Source organism: Ammospiza caudacuta, chromosome Z, assembly GCF_027887145.1.
Source record: "Ammospiza caudacuta isolate bAmmCau1 chromosome Z, bAmmCau1.pri, whole genome shotgun sequence".
In the NCBI taxonomy this organism is placed as follows: Eukaryota; Metazoa; Chordata; class Aves; order Passeriformes; family Passerellidae; genus Ammospiza; species Ammospiza caudacuta.
In genome coordinates, this window is record NC_080632.1 from 35,021,303 (window position 1) to 35,044,819 (window position 23,517).

At 40.2% G+C, this 23,517-nt stretch overlaps 1 protein-coding gene across 1 annotated transcript in view; it reads left to right on the forward strand.

Annotated features, from left to right (window-relative positions):
* Positions 1-23,309, forward strand: part of SLC24A2 (solute carrier family 24 member 2) — a 105,041-nt gene extending 81,732 nt beyond the window's left edge. The window contains exons 7-10 of the mRNA XM_058823940.1: positions 12,045-12,176; positions 20,311-20,400; positions 20,820-20,986; positions 23,029-23,309. Coding sequence (XP_058679923.1) covers positions 12,045-12,176; positions 20,311-20,400; positions 20,820-20,986; positions 23,029-23,278 — 639 coding nt within the window. The 3' untranslated portion in view covers positions 23,279-23,309. The remainder of the gene's footprint in view (positions 1-12,044; positions 12,177-20,310; positions 20,401-20,819; positions 20,987-23,028) is intronic.
* Positions 23,310-23,517: the final 208 nt, after the last annotated feature.

Here is a 23,517-nt window from a genome sequence, read left to right on the forward strand (position 1 = left end):
ATTACAATTTGAAGAAGGTAACTTGGTCATTGCCCTCCTAGGCCTTCTTTTTAGCTTTTCAAAACTTTAACTACAAATTGTCTTGAATTTTGATCTTTTTGTAACCAAGTGTTCTCCATTCTATATTGATACCATTTGCTTCTGTTTCGAAGTAGAATTCAATCAAGCAGCTTGAAATTTAGATTATTTTTCCTTACTCTAATGAAAAAGGCATTGCTGTAGTGCCAGAATTTGGAAAGACAGTATAAAATTGCTTGTCTCTGGTTTTCCACTTGTGTAGTCTAAGGATAAGGTTTTGTGATCCATAAGTTCTGCTTAGAAAAATCCCTCCAAAAAGCTGTTTTGCCTCCATGTTGTGGAAATGATAATTTAGAACTGAGAAACTAGAGACAACTGTCACTCTGGACTGTCAGTCTGTACTGACAAAGCTTCAGGTATGCCTTTGAGGGGAAAAAATGCTGTCCTGAAAACCGCAGGATGAGAAATGGCTCTAGGCTCTAGAGCAGATCAATGTGAAGTGTGTTTACCATGATGATACAGAGGATCTGCATAGGCATCTAATTCTTTCTCCTCCATTGTCAAGTTCCACTATGGTCGTCATGCTTTCCTGTCTTGCAAAACAAGCATATTTCTGGGTTTTTTCTTACTTTTTACTGATGCAGATTATAGTGTCTGGGTCTAAATCCCTGGAAACAAGCATTTTAGAATAGCAATCTCTGTATTAGAGCTAGAATTGTCTGAAAATAAGTACATTAAATATTCTATGTTACTCTAGTAAAAACAGAATATGCACATAAGTCCATTTTACTTATAAATTCCCTATTATTTTAAAATTACAAAGTTGAGGAAAAGACCCTTGTGAAAAGATGGTCCAGGCTAAGACTGCAAGCAAAGGAGAAAAAAATAGCTTTCATATTGTATTTTGATTTTTATATACTTGAATTTTTTTTTTTTTTTAAGGATAATACTCCCATTGCCACAATTTAGTTTCCTGGTTTCTTTAGGGGCTTTTAAGGAACCTCTTTATATTTTTTCCCAAATTATTTTTCTTTCTTTCTTTCCTTCTTTTTCAAAAAGAAGGAAAGGCTTACACAGAGCTGGAACACCACACAAGACAGATGCTAGGACACTGTCAAGTTAATGACTTCTGCAAGGTGTCATGACTAGGTGGATTTCACCTAGTTTATTTGGGAGTTTGTTTTGTTTTGGCTTAATGTCTTCATTTCTCTCTTCCAAATTCCACTGTCTTGCTTTTCCCTTTCCCTTTTTCCTAGACTTTAACTCCCATTTTTCTTACTCCATTGTGCTCCACGGAAATTCAGCTGTTCTCTTTCTAGTTCAAGCCCTTGAGCAGCAAGGAAAATTCTGTCCTAATGCTACTTGTAGAAATTCAAAAAGGGTGTCCAGAAAATGTACCCAGCAACATTTCTATTTCTGCCAGATAGTGAGACTTTTATCACCCCACTTTACTCTAAGTAGCAGCTGATATCCTACTCTTTGATAAAACTGGGATCATCAGCTAAGAAGGACAGACGGCTATGGTCTCCTTCCTATTTTTTAGCCAGCACAGGAGGGAACAATACCTCCTCCCACCATACCATCTGTATGACATTACTGCTTTATTTGAAGTCAGAAATTGCCTTCCTTTCTGCTGGATATTGCATCTTCCTTGGGGATTTTGTTCTACTTACAGCATTCTGTCTCTTAACCTTTAGCAGGTTGCCACAGAGGAGAAGACTCTGTTATATAATACCACTTCATAGAGTGGTACCAAACATGCACAAGAAAATTAAGGAAGACTGAAAGGACACTTACTAGCTCATTAAATGTTTTATAAAGTGCCCTTCAGAATGTGATCCTTCTGAGAAGTCCAGTTCCACCCCCTGCCACCTTCTTAACTGGCATTTGGTAGCTGTTTTAACCTGTGGCTTACCTAAAAATAGTTTCCAATCTGAAGATAACACCTTTTCCTGCCGCCCCCACACACACGCACACATGCACGCACATACACACGCACACGCGCACACATGCGCACCGCTTTTCCTGTTTCCGTGGAAACCCCACCGGAAAGTGTTTACATGCCAACCATGACTGAGATAACTTTTCCGTAGAAATATAAGGCAATTTTTATGTCATAGGAGAGTGGTGCAAAGGCTTCATTGCTTGCATTGGATTTAATCCACTTACCTGAGCAACAGCCTGGCAAAGCATGTTTTGTCTTCCCCGCTGAAGAGCAGCAGCACCATTTCAAGACAGAGCATTGATTGGGGCATATCTCCCCTGACCTGGAATACTCATTCCATTCACAGCAAATTAGCTTGGTGAGAATGTGAGGAGCATTGGATTCTCTGTCTCAGGGTATTAATCTGAGCTACGTTAAACATTACTATTTCATAGAGAGAGAGCGTAGAGAAGATTAATGCAGCCTTTGTCGTAAGGCTGTGATATAGTCCAGCATCCCTGGTAGTTATTTGATTCATCATAAAAAGGTTATTTTCCAAAGCCCAAATATTTTTTCAGTTGCCACATTTGGCCTTAAGGAAATGTCTCCATCTTGTTTGCTCATTGCAACTTAAAGAGTAGGTGCTGCTATCAAAATGAGTAGATCTTTATTTTCACAATGTACTCAGTTGCCTACTCCACATTTTTTGCTGCTGTATGACCCGTTTGACTTACTTGAAAATTAAGACTGTGCAAAATGGCATGAAGATGAAGTATTATTCTTTAGAAGTATCTCCATGATACCATAGCTGTTATTTCTCCAGGTGAGCTCACTGCAGTTTTGTATGTTATATTCTGAGAATTTATTCTGAAATTCCCCTAAGAGTGCTGGCAATAACATAGCATAAAAACTAGCATATCGGTTTTGGAACCTGTAATTTTACTTATTTCTTCAAGTGCCCAAGAGAACATAAGCAGCAAGAGGAGAATATGAACGAAACACCTACCTGACCTTACTCCTTCCTATAGGGTCCACTCTAAAGGTAGCTCTTTTCAGCTCTTTTCAGTAGTGGTACAGCAAGGATTAGCTGTCCTAAGAAGAGTATACACATATAAAGAATGCATTCTGAAAGCTAATGGTTTTAATATTATTGCCTGGTTGAATTTTACTCAAGAATTTGTGAGGAAAGATATTGCTTTCTTAGTCACCCCAGAAACTGCATACTCTTCTACTAACTTACTATCTCACCTTCTTCCCTTTTTTTAAAAAATTACTTGTAGGAGAAGAAAAATGAGTGATGAGGCTTACAGATAAGAAGCAGAAGGCAGAGACTTGAGGCTGTTCATAGAGTATTGCCTACACTCTCTGCCTTTCTAGTGAAATAGATTAATGTGAGATGTGCCCTTCTAAAGAAAAAATAAACCTCAATTTTGAAAATCACTATATACCTCTGGGACAGAGAACATTTGAGATGACAATCACATCTGTTTTTCTTGACTTACTCATTGTGAAAAGTTGGGTTCTACAGACCTCATTTCCAAAAAAAAACCTCACAAACAAGCAAACAAACAAACAAAAATCCACCCCAAAACAAAAGAAGGCCTGAGCAGTCTTTTGCAGCAAAGAAAGGAATTGCCTCTCTATAGGTAGTACAATGTCCCTACTATAGCATAAGCAAATGGAACTGTGTGTAATTCCTGTCTTGAGTTTCCTTTCTTCTTTAGACCTCATGCTAATTCTTTATTGATTAATTGTATCAGCATTCAGAATGCGCAAGAAATGTACAAGGATGTGAATTTATAGCTTAGCTCTTCATTTTAGGTAGACTAAGATTAATCCTCAGAATATGGTATTTATAGTTCATATGTTATAGCTGTTATACAATAGGAGTAGTTGGTGAAGAGTGGCAGATTCAGTATTTCTGGTAAGTATGAGGTGGTTCTTTGTTCTTGTTTTCCGTTTCCTCCTAATGTGTGGGGAAAAAGTGTAAAATTCTGTTTCATTGCCAGAAAAGCAACTGTTTTTCCTAATGTAATATGACTGTAAGGCTCTATGGAGACGGTGATTTTGTGATGCTTGCTAGGAGTGACTACCTTGTGACTTTGGCAGATGAAGCTTGCTATAAGCTGTTGTTTATAAGCAAAATAATTGTGGATTAAATGTCACCATATGTTTGTATTGTTTATGTAATGTGAACACACCATCATTTCCTCTGTTTGGAAAAATTTTACTGGGAAAATTGGATAGATTAGATTAGATACTAAGAAGAAATTGTTTACTCTGAGGGCGGTGAGGTACTGGAACAGGTTGCCCAGAGAAGTTGTGAATGTCCCAACTGGAGCTGTGGAAGTGTTCAAGGCCAGGCCGGGGTTTTGAGCAATCTGGTCTAGTGGAAGAGGCCTCTGTCCATGGCAGGGAGGTTAGAACAAGGTGATCTGTAAGGTTCCTTCTAACCCACACCACCCCATGTTTCTTAATGAGTCCGGATCAAACCAGTAAGTGCTTTCTTCCCTGGGATTACAGGTAAGTATTTGATAGATGCTCTTGCATAAAGAACTGTGAAATATGGAACATCCATAGATTTTGTCCCCTTTTAATTGTTTTTAATGATTTAAATAAAAGAAGAGCTGAAGTAGCAAGAATAGAGTTTTGAATGTATGTAGATTGGTTTAAAAGAGTATTTTTTACAGGTGTATGAAAGAGAACACTGAGCAGAATAGCACTTCTAATCTCATTTCTTAAGATGCAAGGAGGGCATTTTCCTAATAGAGGATTCATTTCCTTATTGTCCTTAATAATAATAATAATAACAATAAAATATAAGCCAGGGTACCACATTTATCCCATCTAGGCACTAGTATACATTTGATATTCAGCACTGCAGATGTCTCTATAACAAAAAGACAGTCTCAAACATCAGCAAGAAGAAATTAGGATCCTATGCATAAAGAGTGAAAAGAATTATGACAGAATTATTAAGGGTTTCATGGAAACACAATAATAACTATTATATGTGAAGATCTAATGCAGCTCTGCCTAAATCTTGACTAGTTAAGAGATGAGGGGTACAAGTATGTCATTCTGTATTCTTCCAGTCAGAGGACATGATGCTGGAAGAAACAGGAAGACGCAGAAGGTCAATAATTTGCTCCAAGAATGGTATCACCAGCAGAAATTTAGGGGGTTTTATCATAGCTTGGCTTAAAAAAGTCTGGGCCTGCTGATGACAGACAGGGTACACCTGTCTCAAAGGGGCAAAGGGTTAGCAGGGCTTAGTGAAAGAGCCTTAAACTAGATTTGAAAGAAGAAAGGAATGAAAGCAGGCATGTTAGAGATGAGCCTAAGAGTGGCACATCAATGTTTGAGGAGCAGCGTGCTATTGCAGTCCTGGATTCAGTCTGCTCCATCTGCTGAGTACACCAAAGCACATTTGAAATGACCCTGTCCTAATTCATGTTGCACCTTCACCATCTCGGTGCCGGTGGAAGGTCAAGATCCGTATACAGCTGGAAAGACCTAATCATCATCAATCCATTAGAAACAACAAGCACCTGAGAACAGTCACGTAGTAATTAAGGCTCCTTCCCACCCAATATATGACAGGACTGGTAGCCCACCTAAAGTGCATCTACACCAATGTATGCAGCATGCACAACAAACAGGAGGGCCTGGAAGCCATTGAGCAGATGGAAAGCTATCATGTAATTGCAGTAACATAGACATGGTGAGATTACTTACACAACTGGAGTGATGCAATAGGTGGCTATAAACTCTTCAGAAGGGATAGACAAAGAAGAAGAGGTGGCATGGTAGCCCTGTGTGTTACGGAGTATTTGACTTTCCAGAGCTTGATGATGGTGATAAAAGGGCTGCGTATGTATGGGTAAGACTAACAAAATCAATATCCTGGTGGGAGTCTAGTATAGACCATCCAACCAGTTCAAAGAGGAAAACAAAAATATACTAAAAGCAGTGGAGGAAGTCTTACAATTGCTGGACGTTTTTCTTCTGGGACACTTCAGCATATCAGGCACCTGCTGGAAATACAACATAGCAGAAAGGGGACAGCCCAGGAGGTTTCTGAGCTGTTTGAAACATGCCTTGGTACTTCTCTCACGGTGGGTGAGGAAGCCAGCCAGGGAAGGTGCCCAGCTGGACCTGCTGCCTGTGAACAGAGGATTAGAGGGAGCTGTGGTGGCCAGAGTCCATCTTGGGCACAGAAACCACAAAAGGAGAGCCTCTTTCTATTCCCAGAGCTGTAAGGAAGGGGTCAGCAGAACTGCCAGGATTGCCTGGGACTTCCAGGGGGCAGACTTTGGCCTGTTTACAGGACTGGCTGATAGCATTCCTTGGGATGTAGTCCCAAGGGGACAAGGGACTGCAGGAAGGCTGAACATCGTTTGAGAAAACAATCTTAAAGGTGCAGGAGCAGGCTGTCCTTATGTGCTGAAAGAGGAGCTGTCTGGGAAGAAGACTGGCCTGGCTGAACAGAGCTCAGGCTGAACTCAGGAGAAAAAGGAGAGTTTATGACCTTTGGAAGAAGGGACAGGCAGCTCAGGAGGACTACAAGGATATTGTGAGGTAATGCAGGGAAAAAAATAGATGGGCCAAAGCCCATCTAGAATTTAATTTGGCTTCTGCAGTTAAAGACAATGAAAGGTGTTTCTAGAAATGAAAGGTGTTCTAGAAAGACAACATCAGCAGAAGGAGGCTTAAAGACAATCTCCATCTTTTCTTGGATACAATAGCAAACGTTGCAACAAGGAATAGGAGGAAGGCAGAGGTATGGAATGCCTTTTTTTGCCTTACTCTTTAACAGCAAGATTGGCTGTCATCAGGGTCAATCAGACCCCTGGGCTGGAAGACAAGGATAGCGAGCAGAATGAAGCCCCCGTAATCAAAGGGGAAATGGCCATTGACTTGCTGTACTGCTTAACACACATGAATCTCTGAATCTTGAGTGGATGGGATTCACTCAAGAGTATTGAGGGTGCTGATGGAAGTGCTCACAAGCCACTTGGCATCATTACAGCAGTCCTGGCTAACCAGGGAGGTCCCAGTTGACTGGAGTTGGCAAATGTGATGCCCAGCTGCAGGAAGGGTGGCAAGGGGAATCTGGAGAACTACAAGCCTATCAGTGTGACCTCAATGCCAGGGATGGTCATGAAGCAGATCACCTGAGTGCCATCACACAGCATGTGCAGGACATCAAGGGGGTCATGCCCTGCCAGCCTGGGTTTATCAGACACAGATCCTGCTTGACCAACCTGATCTCCTTCTGTGACAAATTGACTCATATAGTAAATGTGGGAAAGGCTATGGATGTTGTCTACTGGAGCTTAGTAAAGCATTTGACACCATTGCCCCCATCATTCCTCTGGAGATACTGGCTTTCCATGGTGTGGAGGGGTGGACTGGGTGTGGACAGTAGGGCTCAGAGTGGTGGTGAATGGAGCTAAATCCAGCTGTCAGTCACTGGTGGTGTTCTCCAGGGCTCTGTACTGGGGCCAGCCCTGCCTAATGTCTTTACTGATAATTTGGATGAGGGGATCTAGTACAGCCTGTCACTTTGCAGGTGATGCAATTTGGGTGGGAGTGTTGATTTTCTGGGAGGTCGGAAGGCTCTTCAGAGGGGTCGGACAGGCTGGATCCATAGGCTGAGGCCAGTGGTATGAGGTTCAGTAAGGCCAGATGCTGTGGCCTGCCTTTGGGTCAGAACAACCCTATGTAACAATGCTATAGGCTGGGGAATGAAAAACTTCATGGTGGGAAAGAAGGGGTCATTTAGTCTAGATCTCCAGAGGTCTCTTCCAGCCTTGATATTCTGTGATGCTGTGATTCTGTGCTGGCCTACAGCAACTAATCACAAGCCAGCTGTGTGCCCAGGTAGCCAAGAGGTCCAGTGGCATCCTGACTCATATTAGTGATAGTGTGGCCAGCAGGGGCAGGGGATTTTCCTGATGTACTGATAAGGCCTCAAATCCTGTGTTCACTTTTGTGCCCCTCACTACAAGAAAGACATTGAATTGCTGTAGTGTGTCCAAGAAGGACAATGGAGCTGGTGATGGGTCTGGGGCACAAGTCCTGGGAAGCAGCTGAGGGAGGTGGGTCTTTCAGCCTGGAGAAAATGAAGCTCAATGGAGACCTTATCACTCTCTACAACTGCCTGAAAGGAGGGCGTAGCCAGGTAGGAGTCAACCTCTTATCCCAAGCACCAAGTGACAAGACAAGAGGAAATGGCCTCAAGATGTGTCAGAGAAAGTTAGATCAGAGATTACAACAATTGCTTCATGGAAAGGGTTGTCAAGCATTGGATCAATTATCGAGCATAAAAGGGATTGTGCCACCATTCATGGAAGTATTTAGAATATGTGTAGGTATGGTGGCTGGGGACATGATTTCATGATGCAGCTGGCAGTGTTCTCTTCATGATTGGACTTTATGATCTAAAATGTCTTTCCCAGCCTAAATATTGTTATGATTCTATGAATTGGTGGAAGATGAAAAATATGCCATATTCCAATGCTTATTCTCTGAATGCCCATATCTGTAATATACTGGTGTAAACTGGCTTTTGTTCTGACCTAATGCTGCATTTCTTTCTAATGGATTAGCACCAGAGTTCATCATATCAGGTGGTGCAGCTTTCCCATATGTCCAGTCCAGTATCATTGAAGTTAATTAGCTACTGAGTCATAGCAGGGAATGAGATTTGGAGTGGAGATGGGTAGGTAGTAGCACTTTGGCTGCCCTAAAAAAACTGAGATCTTTGCGCAGTGGTGGCAGGTGCGTCATAAAGTGAGCAGAATATCCTTCACTTCTGTTAGAGCATGTAGAGGTCAAGGCAGGTACCAGAAGGCATCTAAAATGGTACCATCGTATGTGTTTAGGCAATTGAATTCCTCAGTATATATCATGTTATAATTGTGCTTTCTTCTTAGAACTGCAGAATATGCTCCGACTGAACATTGCAAGTACAGAGTTTTCATCATACAGAAATAAAACTATATTTTCAGGATTAGTTTGTATGAACTGTGATAGCGCATATTCAGTATGTATGTGGCTGGAGCCACAGTCAGTGCATGCAGTCTCTGCCATAAATCTGTGCTGAGTCATTTCCTGTCGCTGCTGCTTAGTCCACAGCATGACACTCGCATTTGTGTGGTTTTAGAGCTACCGAAATGATTTCCCATTCTTTTCTTCAACATCAATGGAAAATTTAGTATTGCTTTGAAATTCATGGAAGCTAGATCTACAAATACTTTGAACTTCATTACTTCCACTGGTTTCTGTAAGGTCAGTGTTGAAAATCAGATGCCAAATCCAATTTACAAAATGGGAAAAGAATATCCATTCTGCAACATCTGTAATGTATCCTGGAGTTAAACAGCAAGAAAAAGTGTTTTGCCTGCACCATGAGCTTGTGTTTGACATTATAATTTGGGGATAGTTGTCTTGGGGAAAGGGATGATGGAGGACAACTGGAAGAGGAAAAATCTTGAACAGATAGATCAAGGTTTCTCAGGAGACATGTGGCAATGCCCAAAAGCAATTCTTTATGGCTCTTTGCAACAGCCACTGACACTGCCTCTGTGCTCACGCACACCCAGAGATGTTTGACACAGTCATGAGAATAGAACAAGGCCCATTGTTGAGCCATATGTGTGTACTGTACAGTATTGCTTGAACTAACATAGGCATTACTGTCTAGATATTTTTAAGACTTATGTGCAAACTCAGACTAATATAAAGTTTTGTTGTGATTAAATATAACTGCTAATCATGGCTAATCTCTAAAGATGGCATTTCAGGAAGTACTTTGCCACTCAGTGCTGTTTATGCAGCAGTCACTTAGAAAGCTTTATTCCAGCTGAGTTGGCTGATTGAATTACACAGAGGCCATTCAGAAAGAGTTACCTAGGCAACCCTTCAATTGGTCCTTTTGCGCTCAAATTTTATCTCAGTTATCATAATTCAAAGCTGAGCCTGTGTCTGTGTTTCAGGTTGATTTGCCCACCTCAAAAGCCAGAATGGAAAGTGAATGGATTTGGGTTTGGGAAGTAGCCTCATAAACTTCTCCTCTAGCATAGTTCCTCTAAAGTCAGGCTTCGGTAAATTTCCAGCAATGAAGCATAGTGTGTCCATTTCAGTGAGGAGCTGAAAGCTAAAGACAAAAGCTAGCCTCTAAGCAGTTCCAGAGTCTCTGAAGTACTGTGTTGAGTGCTACAAATTGTGGTCATACATTTTTAAAATGTTTTTAATGATTATAGCCATTATGACCTGTGTACTTTACTGTTATCATACAATTGTGCAACTTGGGAGTTTCACAAAGTATAGGGCTTAGCAAAATATTGTCCTCTGTTAACATTAACACGCAACTCAAAAGTAGCTGCAACTCATTAGTGTGTCAAGAGGTAAATAGGAGTTTGCTTTCAGTCCACTGATGTCAGGTGAAGAAGCCCAAGCTAAGAGCTGAGCTTGCTTCTGTAGGTACTGATCAGTTCAGGCAGTTCAACAATTCGGAAGTTCACAATAGTGGAATAATCAAGATCAGTTCTTCAAAACTAGCAGTAAATAGAATGTTATTAACAATACCAACATATGGTGATGTTTCATCGATAACTCTTTTGCTTAGAAAAGAACAACTGGTGTTAAAATTTGAATGATTGCTTTATATAGCATTGTCATAAGGTTTATGTAAGCAATCTTAATATAGGGCAATAACTGAAAAGAAACTGATTATAAATCTATTGGGGGAATAACATGCATATTGTGGACATATCTCAATTAGTATCTTTTTTTCAAAAATAAAACTCAAGAACACTACCTGAATAAGTCATCATTATATCACTCATGTTGTCAAACAATTATCATTGGGTGCACTTTTTCAGACTTTTTTAGCTTTCATTGAGCTCTGTAGAAATCTTTCCAAGGTTTAACAGCATTTGCATTGTACGCATCTGTTTGAAAGTAGTATTCAGGCTGTTTTTTCAGTTGCCTGATTCTGCAATTTATGTGCAGTTCTGGAGACATCACCTACCTATGTTAACAATTTAAATGTTATTTTAATACCTGTGTGCAAAAGGCTGAGTCATGCCCACTATACTTGCTCCATTTTGTTAGCAGAAGCAGTCTAAGGAAAGAGAAGTGTGTGGAAGCCAAATGTTTGCTCTCATAGGAGAGGGTTCCTATACACCTACTCTATAACAGGGATGACAGGTGGGCAGCTGACACATAAATGGAAACTAGGGACCAGTGTGAAAATCAGTGACACAAATTGGAGAGGAGTGTCTTCAGTTTTAGCACCAAGTTGTTAGGAACACTGCTGTGTTGTGACTGGTCTGAACACATGAGTCTTTGGGTAGAGACAAGGAGAAGTCCTTTCCTCATGCAGACAACCTGGCAACAGTGTTGGGGTTTAGAGAAGCTGGGCCATCACTGTCCTTGTTGGTTTCACAGTTTGAATGGGCAGAGCCCTGAGCAGCCCAGTCTGACCCCAGCAGCTTAGCATTAGAGCTCCACAGGTGCCTGACTTACCCTACCCACCTGTGGAGAAGACCACACATACCAACATACATGTGCATGTATATTTAATAGTAAGGTTTCAAGTTACTCTCAAAAGCTTAAGTAGTTAGGTACATGTACATATCTACATGCACACGTAAAGGTGTATGTGTGTGTGTGTGTGTGTGCGTGCGTGCACACAGGCACGTGTGTGCACACGTGCTCTCTCTCTTGTCTGTGTGGCCAGGCTTGATGCAGCCCAGACAAGTCTTAACCCATGACTAGACTAGCCCACATCCCAAGGGAGAGCCATGGGAACACCTGTCAGAGACACCCTGTGCATCCCAAGGGACCACCCACATTGTCAACCAGTGGACATGCTCAGGCAGCCTGTGCCGTAGGGATCCCTCTCAGTCTGGCCAAAGTCTCTTTTGGTGTGTCCTGGCTAATGTTGGTAGGTAGCTGTGGTGTTCATGCAATGTTTTCAGACGTGTTGTGTTCTCCGGGAAACACAATGCTGTCCTTGAACTCCTTTTGAAAGAATCCCTAACTTCATTCATCTACTTTGGTAATCTGCTCACTGGAGCTTTTCTTACAGAATGAAGAGGATGAGGAGGAACAGCCTCTCAGCTTGGCCTGGCCCGAAACCCCACGCAAGCAGGTCACCTATCTTCTGGTGTTACCCATTGTTTTTCCACTGTGGGCTACCCTGCCAGATGTCCGAAAACCTGTAAGTAACTTACAACTGTTGTTGTAAGTCAGTGTGTACTGCACAGAAGGGTGGCTCTCTAGTTAAATGCCAAAAAAGAACAAGAGCTATCAGGTTTTTCTGATTGTTTCTTCTTTGAAGAAGAGGTCACAATGTTAGCATTCAAATCTTCAAATGGCAAATGGGTGTTTATGAGCAGCTGGTTGTTAGTAGCTCTATAAAGATTATGATTTGTATTCACTTATACTGTATGATATAAAGTGAATGGTCTGAAAAATTCTTTGGGGCCTTCACATTTGTATTTTTGAATCTCTGCAGAACACATGAGTGCTGAGTATCTGTCTGTCTGCAGTGCCCTAAAGGATATGACTGGAAGGCTTTTAGAGACTAAATCTTTTCTGTAGTTCAAACATATGTTCTATTAGACCTTTTTCTTTCATCCATAATCTTGTAATTTTCATACTAGGATGAGATTTTTAAGTCCTCATGAATAAAATACTTACTAGTTTTTTCCTAAACACAGCTTGAAGTAATGTAAGACTGACAGGTTACCAAGGCTTACCACTTTTATACTTACATATACAAATAGACCTGACTGGGAAGGCTCATGGAAAGCAAAAGAGAGAGCATCAAGACCTGAAAAAAAAAAAAAATTAGTGGCATTTGAATCTCTTTTCCTTTCTTGATCAAAAACAGGTTAAAAACTGGTGCAAGAGAGGCATGCACAGCATATAAGTTTATAAATCAACACCCTGAATTCTTCTTTCCTCCTCACACATAGTGAAAAACCTTCCTGCCATCCCACACACTGAAAAACTGCAATTCAGTGCAAGAAAGAAGCTGAAATAAGATCTCTGACTTTTTTTAGATAAAAGGTTCCAAAGGCTATAAAGTGACATTTACCCTTCTTTCCCTTCTCATGCTTTTTCCCTTTCCAATTTCTAAGCTTTCTTTTTCTTAAAGATTCCAGAAAACTCTGGAAATCGCTATTGTTACATAACACACAGAACATATTGCATGAATTTAAAAATTATTTATTTCTGAATGTATGCCCTCCTTTCATCATTCAAAACTATCCTTGTAATTTTTTTCATAATCTGATATAAAATTAGCGAGGAATATTTATGGGCATTGTTTTGAATTTTGAAAATCTGAAGCTAATGAAAGTAGACCTGTAGCTTTATTCAATATTCTGTAGTGTACAAATGAGAACATTTTTTCAAAAATAGCTTTGGGAAGTGAATATCTTGACAAGTTGCCTGCAAGTTTGTGATGCATGTAATTATTAACACTAGTACCATTCACAACAGAACTCCATGCTGACATCCAGCAGCTGGAACACCTTGCCATACCACAAAAGATAAACATGGATGCATGTTCCAGATAGGCAAGTTTTAAAAACAAAGTTTTAAAACTCCATTCACTGAAAGGTGTAGTTTATACAGAAAAAAGTATAGTTTGTAATTACATGTAAATTAACAGAAGAGGTGATGGGCTGTATCAGTATGACAAGCTGCTTACTTTGAACATTGGTGTCAAAGAATTAACCAGACAGTTGCATAAACTATCTAACATTTTAAGTATGCTTCATTAATGTATCTTCAAAATATTCTCACTTATTTCTGTGTGCCATCCCCACTAATCCCTTCCTAACAAAACTGATGCCTGCTATCACAGCTCAGCATGTGCATCAGAAAACAGTTTTCAATTAAATCTGTGTCAAAGTTTTGACACTGGCACAAGGCCAAATACCCCCATGAAAATACACTTTCTCTGGTGTCTGCTGTGAGATTTTGACCAGGAATAAACAAAGCAGGCTCCCACTTGAAAAAAAAGAAAAATTTATTAACTAAACTACAAAAACAATTACTAAACTACACACAAAAGAAAAGGAAACACAAGGAAAATTAAAACCTCACAAAAATACTCTCCTCCTGCTCCCCCCTAAATTCCAAATACAATACGTCTTCCAAAATCACCAATTCTGGGTCCAGCACCACCCCTTTAGAATGCTCAACTTTCAATTCCTCAAGAGGAGAGGGAGTCCTTCCATGTGTCGTGGTGGCCTTTTCCATCCTTGTTCCGGTGCTCTCACCACCGAACAGGGATCAGGGCTGCTTCCAGGGTTGTCTTTTTAAGGATGCTTTGTCCAGTTCCAGAAAAGCACAGTATCTCACCTTTGGGACATCTGTCCCCCCCATATTTTATATACCCCCTGGGGCCGAGGGGTACCCACACTGAATCTTCTTTGGCTCTGGGACATTTCTCCCCCTGGACTCAGTCTCTGTATCTCACGGAAACATGGCTCTGTCCATGGCTACACAAAAGAGTCCAGCATAAAATGCCACTCCCTCTTCTCCATTCTTCCAACATCTCTCACTCTCTCTCTCTCTGGTCCAGACCTTCATCACTCGTCTAGGAAGGGTTAATGTTCTGTGAACATTTCATTGTCCAAGAAGGGTTAAAAACTCCTCCAAGCAGCTGGATTCCTGGCTGCACACCCCCCCCCCCCCCCCCCCATCTCCTCAGCCGGGCTGCCTGCTGCCAGCACATGTTTACTAAATTTCAAGGTAACGGCCACAAACACAGGCTGCACTCTCTCTCTCTGTCTGTCTCCAAGGGGGGGAACAGGCTGCCCATTGCTTCCCGGCATTTCTTTACTTCTTCCTTCCACCCTTGGGGGGGCAGGCCTACCTCTCCCGGGCCAGGCCGCATGGCTTTTCCCCTCCCCCCGCCCAGCCAGCAACTGGGCCGGGGGAGAGACCCAACTCCTTCCCGCCGGAAATCCAAAGAGAAACTGCCAGGGGGAGAGCCCTGCTTTTACCCTGTGTTCTCAGAGGTGGATCCAATGCCCAGTGGTTGGGCCAGATGGCAATATTCAAATCTGAGCACTCATTGGCCCTATCTACAGCATCCCAGAAATCCTGTGTCCGGGTCAAACCATGACAATCTGTGAGATAAAAGTTAAAGCAAACCTAAAATCATACTCGACTAGACATTTTAGACAGGTCTGCCATAAGGGGCTCGATTTCCAAGTGTGATAATTTTAGTCAGAAACCCAAATTCTGCATCAGGATGCTCAGATTAGCATATGCATATATAAAGTGAATGCTTGTGTGCTATATACAGATTTGAAAGACCATATGGAGCCTTTGGCATCCTCTGTGGGTGTCCACTTTTCAATAAGTTCTTCCTTCTATCTAGAGTCTTTTTTCTAGTGTATATTTTATCTCCACACAAAGGAGATGGTTTCCCTGCATTTATTTGTACTATTCTGAGGTACATTTAGTTCCATGAAACCCAGAAGCTCTAGGAAAATTATTTTGTAGACAAAGTCTCTGGTTCTAAAGTTAGCGAAATCCTGCTCCCTTATTATGCTGTTGTGCACACATATGCAGATTTTTGTATACTTAAAGTGGATTATGCATTAGTTCAGCTAACTGTCAGCTGATTGACTAGCTTAGATGTTTTAATGTGTTTAGTGCCTTAATAACACCTGCTCACATTAAGCCAGTATATATTAAAATCGTTACTATAACATCAATAATGTTGTTGGCATATCCCAGAGGTAGGTGTGTCCTTAGGGAATTTTTTCCCTGAGTTCTTGCTCAGGTGTTTTGATCACTAATGGCTGTTTTTCCTGTACTAATGGCTTGTTTCCCCAGTGGCTCTGTAAAGGTCACATATGTAACTGCCCATACCCTGGAGTAACAGATGTTGAAAGAATGAAAGAAAAATTATGTGGCCAAGACGCCCCAGTAGGTCAGAAGCAGATACTGAACACCACCTCTTTTATTATAACCTTACTCCACTGTCCATCCCTTTGCATTACAGGCCATAAAAATGGCTCTTGGGGCTCCAGCCCTGCCATCACTGGACCCATATGGGGAAGTTCCTTCTATCTCGGCAACTTCCCATTATAAACGAAGAGCTACAACTTGCATGAACTCTTGTTGCCATACAGAGATGCACTGTTACCAAGGGGACAAGGACAACATGTTCCTGTACAGATTCAGTTAGAAGAGCAGATTCTGAGTAATCAGAGTTAAGCACTGTTAAGTGTGAAAGAAAGATCAAACTTTGCAATGCAGATACATTTATGAACAAGACAAACATGTGAATCATTCAGGTTAAAGATGTTAGTAATAATGCTGGCTAAAATTAAAAAAGTTACCTTCCACATTATTCAGCACATACTACCTTCCAGGATCAAGTTCTTAGAAGAAAAGCCTTCATATCTAGATTATTTTTGCTACTTAAAGCCCTGTTTTTCAGACATTGGCACTAAACAAATGTATAGAAATGTATCAAGAAAAATGTTCTTAAGGTTTCTGATAGACAGGAACAGTACCAATCCATCTAATCTACGGTGGAACTACAAAATCCTTCTGCTTTTGTTAAGGGAAAATAGCAGATGAACTGAATGAGCCATGGCTTCTCTCATTTATCTGTTTCTTCAACCACAAAAGAGCCAATTGCTAATAAACCCTGCACTCTGTCTTTACCAGACAACCACCACAACAACTACTGAAAAAGATGGAGAGAAGTATTGCTGTCTCTGACTAATTCTTCTAGGAAAATGCTTGGAATTGGCAGCTCTTGGTATTTCAAAGAGCTAGAGAGTAGAAATTACATAAATCTATATACATAAAATACATAAAAGAATGCTGAAACTAGTTACAAAACAAGCATGATATTTATTGTTACAGTCTGGAATAAAATCCAGCATACAGAAAAGAATCAGCATTCTGGTTATGGCTTTTTCAAATTTTCATCTATATGCATATTGTAGAGCAGTATCTGTGGATTCCATTTTTGATTTCATCTCCTGTAAAATGGACAAGCTTTTAATTTTGCCCTTTCTGAATTTAAATGCTCCCCATTTTAAAATAGGTAATTTAAGCGTTAAGCCTATTAAAGTATCTTGGACTGCTGCTTATCAGTTAATTTTAGTGGGAGAGGATTAGCTAAGACAGGCGAGGAGTACACATGCTGCAAAGTTACTGGCTCATAGTTCTTAGCCATCCAAATTCTCTGGGTGTCTGACTCAGGCAGTCTCCCCTTGTTTTGCAAGAATCATTTGATACATACAATCACACCATCAGAGAGCTATTACTGATCAGCATGTATTGTATTAGTTTTGCTTAAGCCAGGGTATGCTTAAATCTTGAGTATTGTGCAGTGATCATTCAAATTGCAGTGCTGCAAGGTGCTCTGTGCAGCTTTTGTGACCAGTTCCAACAAGTTTATTGCTTCATTGTCTCATTAACCATATGTCTTGCCAAAAGATCGGAGCTTTTACAAGGAACATGGAAAATGTTGGAAGCCGGAAAAGTTGATTACAAGGAATGGTGAAAAAAAAGTGCTAGCTGCTCAGTTTTAAAAGAGAAATGGCTATTAAGATTAATTTATTTCTACCAGTCTTAATTCTGCTCCCACTGGTGTCAGATCATTATAACAGCCATTGATATGTTTCTTTCTAATTGTATTCCTTTTCGCATTAAGGTCTTCTGTACCCCAACGCATATAAAATTTTGATTTTAAACTTAAAATTCCGTCTGGGTAGGTTCCATCATAAGCTCATTATCATATTTCCTGGTTTGACAGAAATTTAGAACTCTCTTTTGACAAAGTAACTCTGTAATGAGTTAAGAAGCAATTAAGAAATAGATCAACCAAAGTACTCTCAGTACTTCTGAAAACAATGCTTGTGACAGTAGTGGAATTTATATGAAAAGGATGTTTCCAGGTGCTGTGGTGATTATTTAAGGGTAATCTCTTTAAAACACCTACTGGACCACTTTTACTCCCACAGGTGTTCAGTTATTTATATTATGAGGGAGTTTAGAATTATAGATTCATAAAATGGTTTGGATTGGATGGGAACCTTAGAGATATCTAGTTCCAACCCTCATGACATGGGCAGGGACACATTTCACTAGGCCAGATTGCTCAAAGCCTGGTCCAACCTGGCCTTGAGCACTGCCAGGGATGGGGCATTCTCAACTTCTCTGGGCAGCCTGTTCCAGTGTCTCACCACCCTCATACTAAATGCTTCTTCCTAATGTCCAATCTAAACCTTCTTTTTTTCTACTATTCTAGTCCTCTTGTCCTGTCATTACATGCTCTTGTGAAAAGTCTCTCTCAGAGGCTTTCTGTAGGTACTGGAAGACTGCAATTAAATCACCCCAAAGCCTTCTCTTCTCCAGGCTTTCTCTTGCCTTTCCTCACAGAAGAGGTGTTCCACCCCTCTGGTATTGTTGTTAAATCTGTACCATTTTTAATGTGTATTTCTGTGTATATTCAGTTGTGAAATTTTATAGATTGTGTTAGTCAACATGCTTGGTTTTCAGGGGGACATTTAGCATTATGCAAAGTACACACAGGGAATGAGTTAGTGCTCTGTAGCACTGCCAGCAGCTGCACCTGCTGATGGAACAGATATGGACCTTCTATTTGTCCCATGCTGTAGACGAGTGTGCACAATTGGCACTGCTAACTTTACCCTTTTTACATCTGTTAACATGCCGAGCTCGTTCCAGTTCCATCAGCAGAAAGTCTACACAGTCTCATTGAGTACAGATCAGCCTCATTGTTTCCAGGTTCAGCTGGCAAAACACAGTGACATTCCTGCTTGACCAGCTCTAATGGCCAGCCCAATACACTGATCATCTTTTAGTCTACAGCCACCCTCTGATTCTGTGCTAATCAGTTCCTAAATGTGAAACTGTTTCATACAAATGTCTGTTGAGTTTGTTATATAAGGAAAGCTGACTGTGCAGCTCTGTAAACTCCCTAAAAAAAGAAGCGTTTATTATGGCTTGAAGAATCTGAATCAGAACAAATGGTATTTTGGACACACTGAGGGAAAGCCCTGCAATCCCATATACTTCCACAACACCTAGGAATGATCCACAGTCTTAGTGAGCCTCCTGGTGCAGCAGGGGCATGACCTGCAGTGAAAGGGGGCACAAAAATTCTGGAGTGGAAGTGGATTTAGCGAGGACTAAATGCGAAGAAGTACTACAGGACTGAGCAGCAGCTGCAAGAGGCATTTAGAGTGGTATAACTTACTTCCACAGGCAGTCTTACTGGTTATTCATTCAAATTTGTACGACTCTGCTGGTCGCATGTCAGAAATCATCTAGGGTAAGATCTGCATTCAGAAGGTCAATGACCACAAAGAAAGACTGTTAGAATTCATTCACAGGACAAATTTAATTTTGAGTACTAATTTGATTAGATAGTGTTTGCCTGGTGCAGTACTGCAATTTTGTTCCTTTCCTTTAGTAGTTAGCTTGACCTCTTTTTGTTACATAGATTCAGTTAGTTAATAGGTAATATGGAAAATGCATAAGATTGGAAAGAACAGAAACCAAAATAAATCATTAATGTGAATATAACCCATTCGCTGGCTGCAAGAACACTGTCTGTTCAAAATCTGACACAAGTAAGGGAAACAGTGAAAATGAAAATTAAGTTAAAGAGAGTTTTTAATTCATTGAAAGGCCTGGCAGTATGTTTTGCATGCTTTTATAGCATTATAACATTACATTTCTCTGCAAAATGAAGCATGGAAAATTTGTGTTTAACATATCTTCTATTGAGAAAGTGTGTAGTTTTCAAGCAGAGTAAATGCTGTAATAAATTTTAGGTGTACCTATTTTTAGCTCTGCCATATGGCAGTCTTTTTTATACTGACTGAAATTTGTTGCAAAAAGTTACTTATGTAGGAAGGAAAGATATTGGCACCTGTTGAAGCAATTTGAAAACATTCATTCTGAAGAAACATGAAATTATTAATAAATTTAGAAGTCAAACCACTATTGAGCTAAACATATATGCAAACTGCATCATAACAAATAATGATAAAAATGACAACCCAGAACTTGCCAGTCATCATACAAGTTCTTAGGAAATCTTATTTTATGGCTGAAGCAATTGGAAGAATGAGGTACATATATACCAATGTCAGGGCTTCTGTTTCTTACTTTTCTTGACAGGTATTTTGATCATCTGATGATGATCAGAGCAGTTGCTTAGAACAGGCCATCAGAAAAAATGAGAAGCCACTCTCATATTGAGAAGGAATTAAGAGTATGGCATATCACCCTTCAATATAGGTTTTCACTGTTCCTCCTTCTTTCTGTTTCAGACATCAAGAAAATTTTTTCCCATCACGTTTTTTGGTTCTATCAGCTGGATTGCCTTCTTTTCTTACTTGATGGTCTGGTGGGCACACCAGGTAAGGAGATGATACTCTTACTAAATAAAAGCCCTGCTTTTTTGTTTTGCACTGTAAAAGATCATTTCTAATCAGAGTCCATCTATCTCATGCTGGGTGCTGCTTTATTTCAGGAGCTGTAGCCATGGATAAAGTAAATCAGTACTCACTAAATGAAAAGTAGCTCAGAGAGCTGTGGTTGGCCTGACCACAGGACTTGATCATTCTTGTAGCATCAGAACTATCAGCAACTGCCTGTCAATATCTTATGCTTCTGTTTCAAAGCCTTACCTTTCTCCTGATACATGGGAAAATCCATGAAAACTAGAATTTCTGTGATCTTGCCTGGTATTTTCCAAGGTAGTGGGAAAGCCCAGGACAGTTGAAAACATTTCTTCACTGCAGGAAACTTTTTTCTTGTTTTATTTAAACTCTTCTAGGTTGGAGAGACCATTGGTATTACTGAAGAAATCATGGGACTGACTATTCTAGCTGCTGGCACATCCATACCTGACCTTATTACCAGTGTTATTGTAGCACGCAAAGGTCTGGGGGACATGGCTGTATCCAGTTCTGTTGGAAGCAACATATTTGACATCACAGTAGGGTAAGCTCTACACCAAGAAAATTGTGTCTATTTTAAATAAGTCCTTTGTTCTTAGCACATTGCTGTGGTATTGCCCACAAGCAGCAATCTTTAAAAAGCAGAGTAATGCAAATAGGAAGCGAATGTTACTGTGGCAAGTGCTCTGAAGTTTACAGATGTCTGCATGAAAAAATGTTATAAATTTGTTGCCTAATCCTTGCTTTGATACGTTACAGAGAGGCTTAGGCAAGTGAATTGCACTTTAAAATTGTGCAAGGGCATTGTTCCGAAAAGGAATTTCAAAGCTTTTTATACTTTTGTGAGGTTGCTGTTTGCTTTCTGCTACCACTCATTGGGCTTATACTAGAGCTTTCTTTATAAATGATGATCAGGAATAATTCATTGCCTCTGCAGTATTCAACATGTTTGCTGTAATAACAACAGAAAGTCATTGTCTTGTATAACTGGTTTAGGCTGCTGTTGCCATGTGATTAATTTTTTTTTCTATACCTGACAAGCCCAAAATTACAAACCAATTCTCTGTTAACAAAAAGGACCCTTTTTATAGCTCTGACAATGTGAAGGTACATGAGATTGTGCAGAAGTTTTATATTTACACTTCACTGCTTCATGGCAGCTCTAGGGTAATGATTTGTGGCATAATGTTGTAATTCAAATTCTTTTTTGGTCTTTTCAGACCAAGGTAGATCAGATTCAGAAAAAGTGTAATCCATGCCTCAGTGATTCAAAAATGTGCAGGAAATACACAGGTAAATTCTGTCTTTGTTCCCACATTACCATCTTCAACACAGGAGGTACTGAGAATCATGTCCATATTTTCAATTTCTCCGTCTTTGGTTGTTTCTTACTATCACATGCAAACAGAAGAACAGGTCTAGTCATAGTTACAGTGCCAGACAGCCTGATTGTAGAAGAGATCCTGGTTTTCACAGCTGGAAATATACCAGCATCTGCAAAAAGGTACAAAAAAGGATCCCGAAGTTTGAATGTATAGTAAATATATTTTTTACTTTATCTGTTAGCTAATGGCAGTAGTTAGACATAGCAGGAAAACTTAGCCAATTTTCTATTAATGCAGAAGCATTCAGTCTTTGAAATATCTATATGCAGCAAACCTGTAAAATGCATGAAAACCATGTCCTCCAATTTGGAGTACAGAGCATGCATTACAAAATTATTTCTCTTTTGCAGTGCTTTCTTACTTTAAAAAAATGTTTAATCTTCCTGCCAGAGGAAATGGTTTTGTCCTGCACCAGTCTGCTACATTTACAACAGAAATGGCACAGCTGAGCTGTAGACTGGTGTAGTTAGTACTGCAGCTGTCATAAATTATTCTCTCCTGAGCTGCTTATTCAAAGTTTTAATGTTGTGAGCTTCTGACAACTCACTTCATGCTTTCTAAGCCTGCTAAGCTCCAGTCAGTGTCTTAAATATTTATTTCAGCTTGACATCTTGCAGAGGGATATTGTCTCCTTCTGTGGCGTGAGAGATGAGAAATGCAATGACAGCAAGCACAGAAATAGAAGTTAAGCTGAAGTTCAATTGAAGTTCACAGTTTAACAGAGGTTTATATAGTAAATGTGGACAAAGATATTTAAGGGCGAAATTTTGCAGGCAGTGCCTTGCAGAGTGCTGGTTCTTCATGGCAAGGTCATGTTTCTTTCCAACCCACCCTCCTGTCAGGCAGGCTCTTGGAAAGAGTGTGCAAATAGCTTCAGCAGATAGTGTGAAATCTAGAAACAAATGAAAGGGGTTTTCCTCTTCACAGACAGGATGCCAGGTGATTTGCCAGCCAAGGGATAAATAATTCACTACTATAATAGGTGGAAGAGTGGGGGGCAAAAAATCCCGTGTTTTCTCGTCAAGAACCATGAGAAAGCTTACAATTTATATTTATGCAATTATTAGAAGAGTTGAACATGTTCCTGCCTCATTTTCTGCGGGAAGCCTTTGGTTGTCTTTTGATTTGTCACTAGAAACCTTCTAGTGCTCCCTTCTGGACTTCTGCAATGTTTTAAATTAATTTTTCTGTTTCTTAACAGCCTTCCTCTTCCATGGCTCCTGTATGCTGTGGTTAACAGCTTTGCCCCGGTGACAGTCAGCAGCAATGGTCTGTTCTGTGCAATTGTCCTCCTCTTCATCATGCTGCTCTTCGTCATCATCTCCATTGCCTCCTGCAAGTGGAGGATGAATAAAATCCTGGGTTTACTCATGTTTGGGCTTTATTTTGTGTTCCTGATTGTCAGTGTCCTTCTGGAGGACAAAGTGATCCAGTGTCCTGTCTCCATCTAGTGGAAAGTGGAGAGTGGAAAGTTATTTTTTTCTCAACAGAAAAAAAAAAAAGAAAAACCAAAACATATATATTTATTAAAGAAAAGATACATATGTCAAAACAAAACAGTGAAAAAAAAACCACAGTGGAAAATTGCAGCAGGAAGAACCCATGGATCTGTAAATTTTCTCTTCCTCGATTTTGAAAGAATGAAAGAAAGAAAAGGACATAAAGGATCAGTCTCAGAGCTGAAGAATGG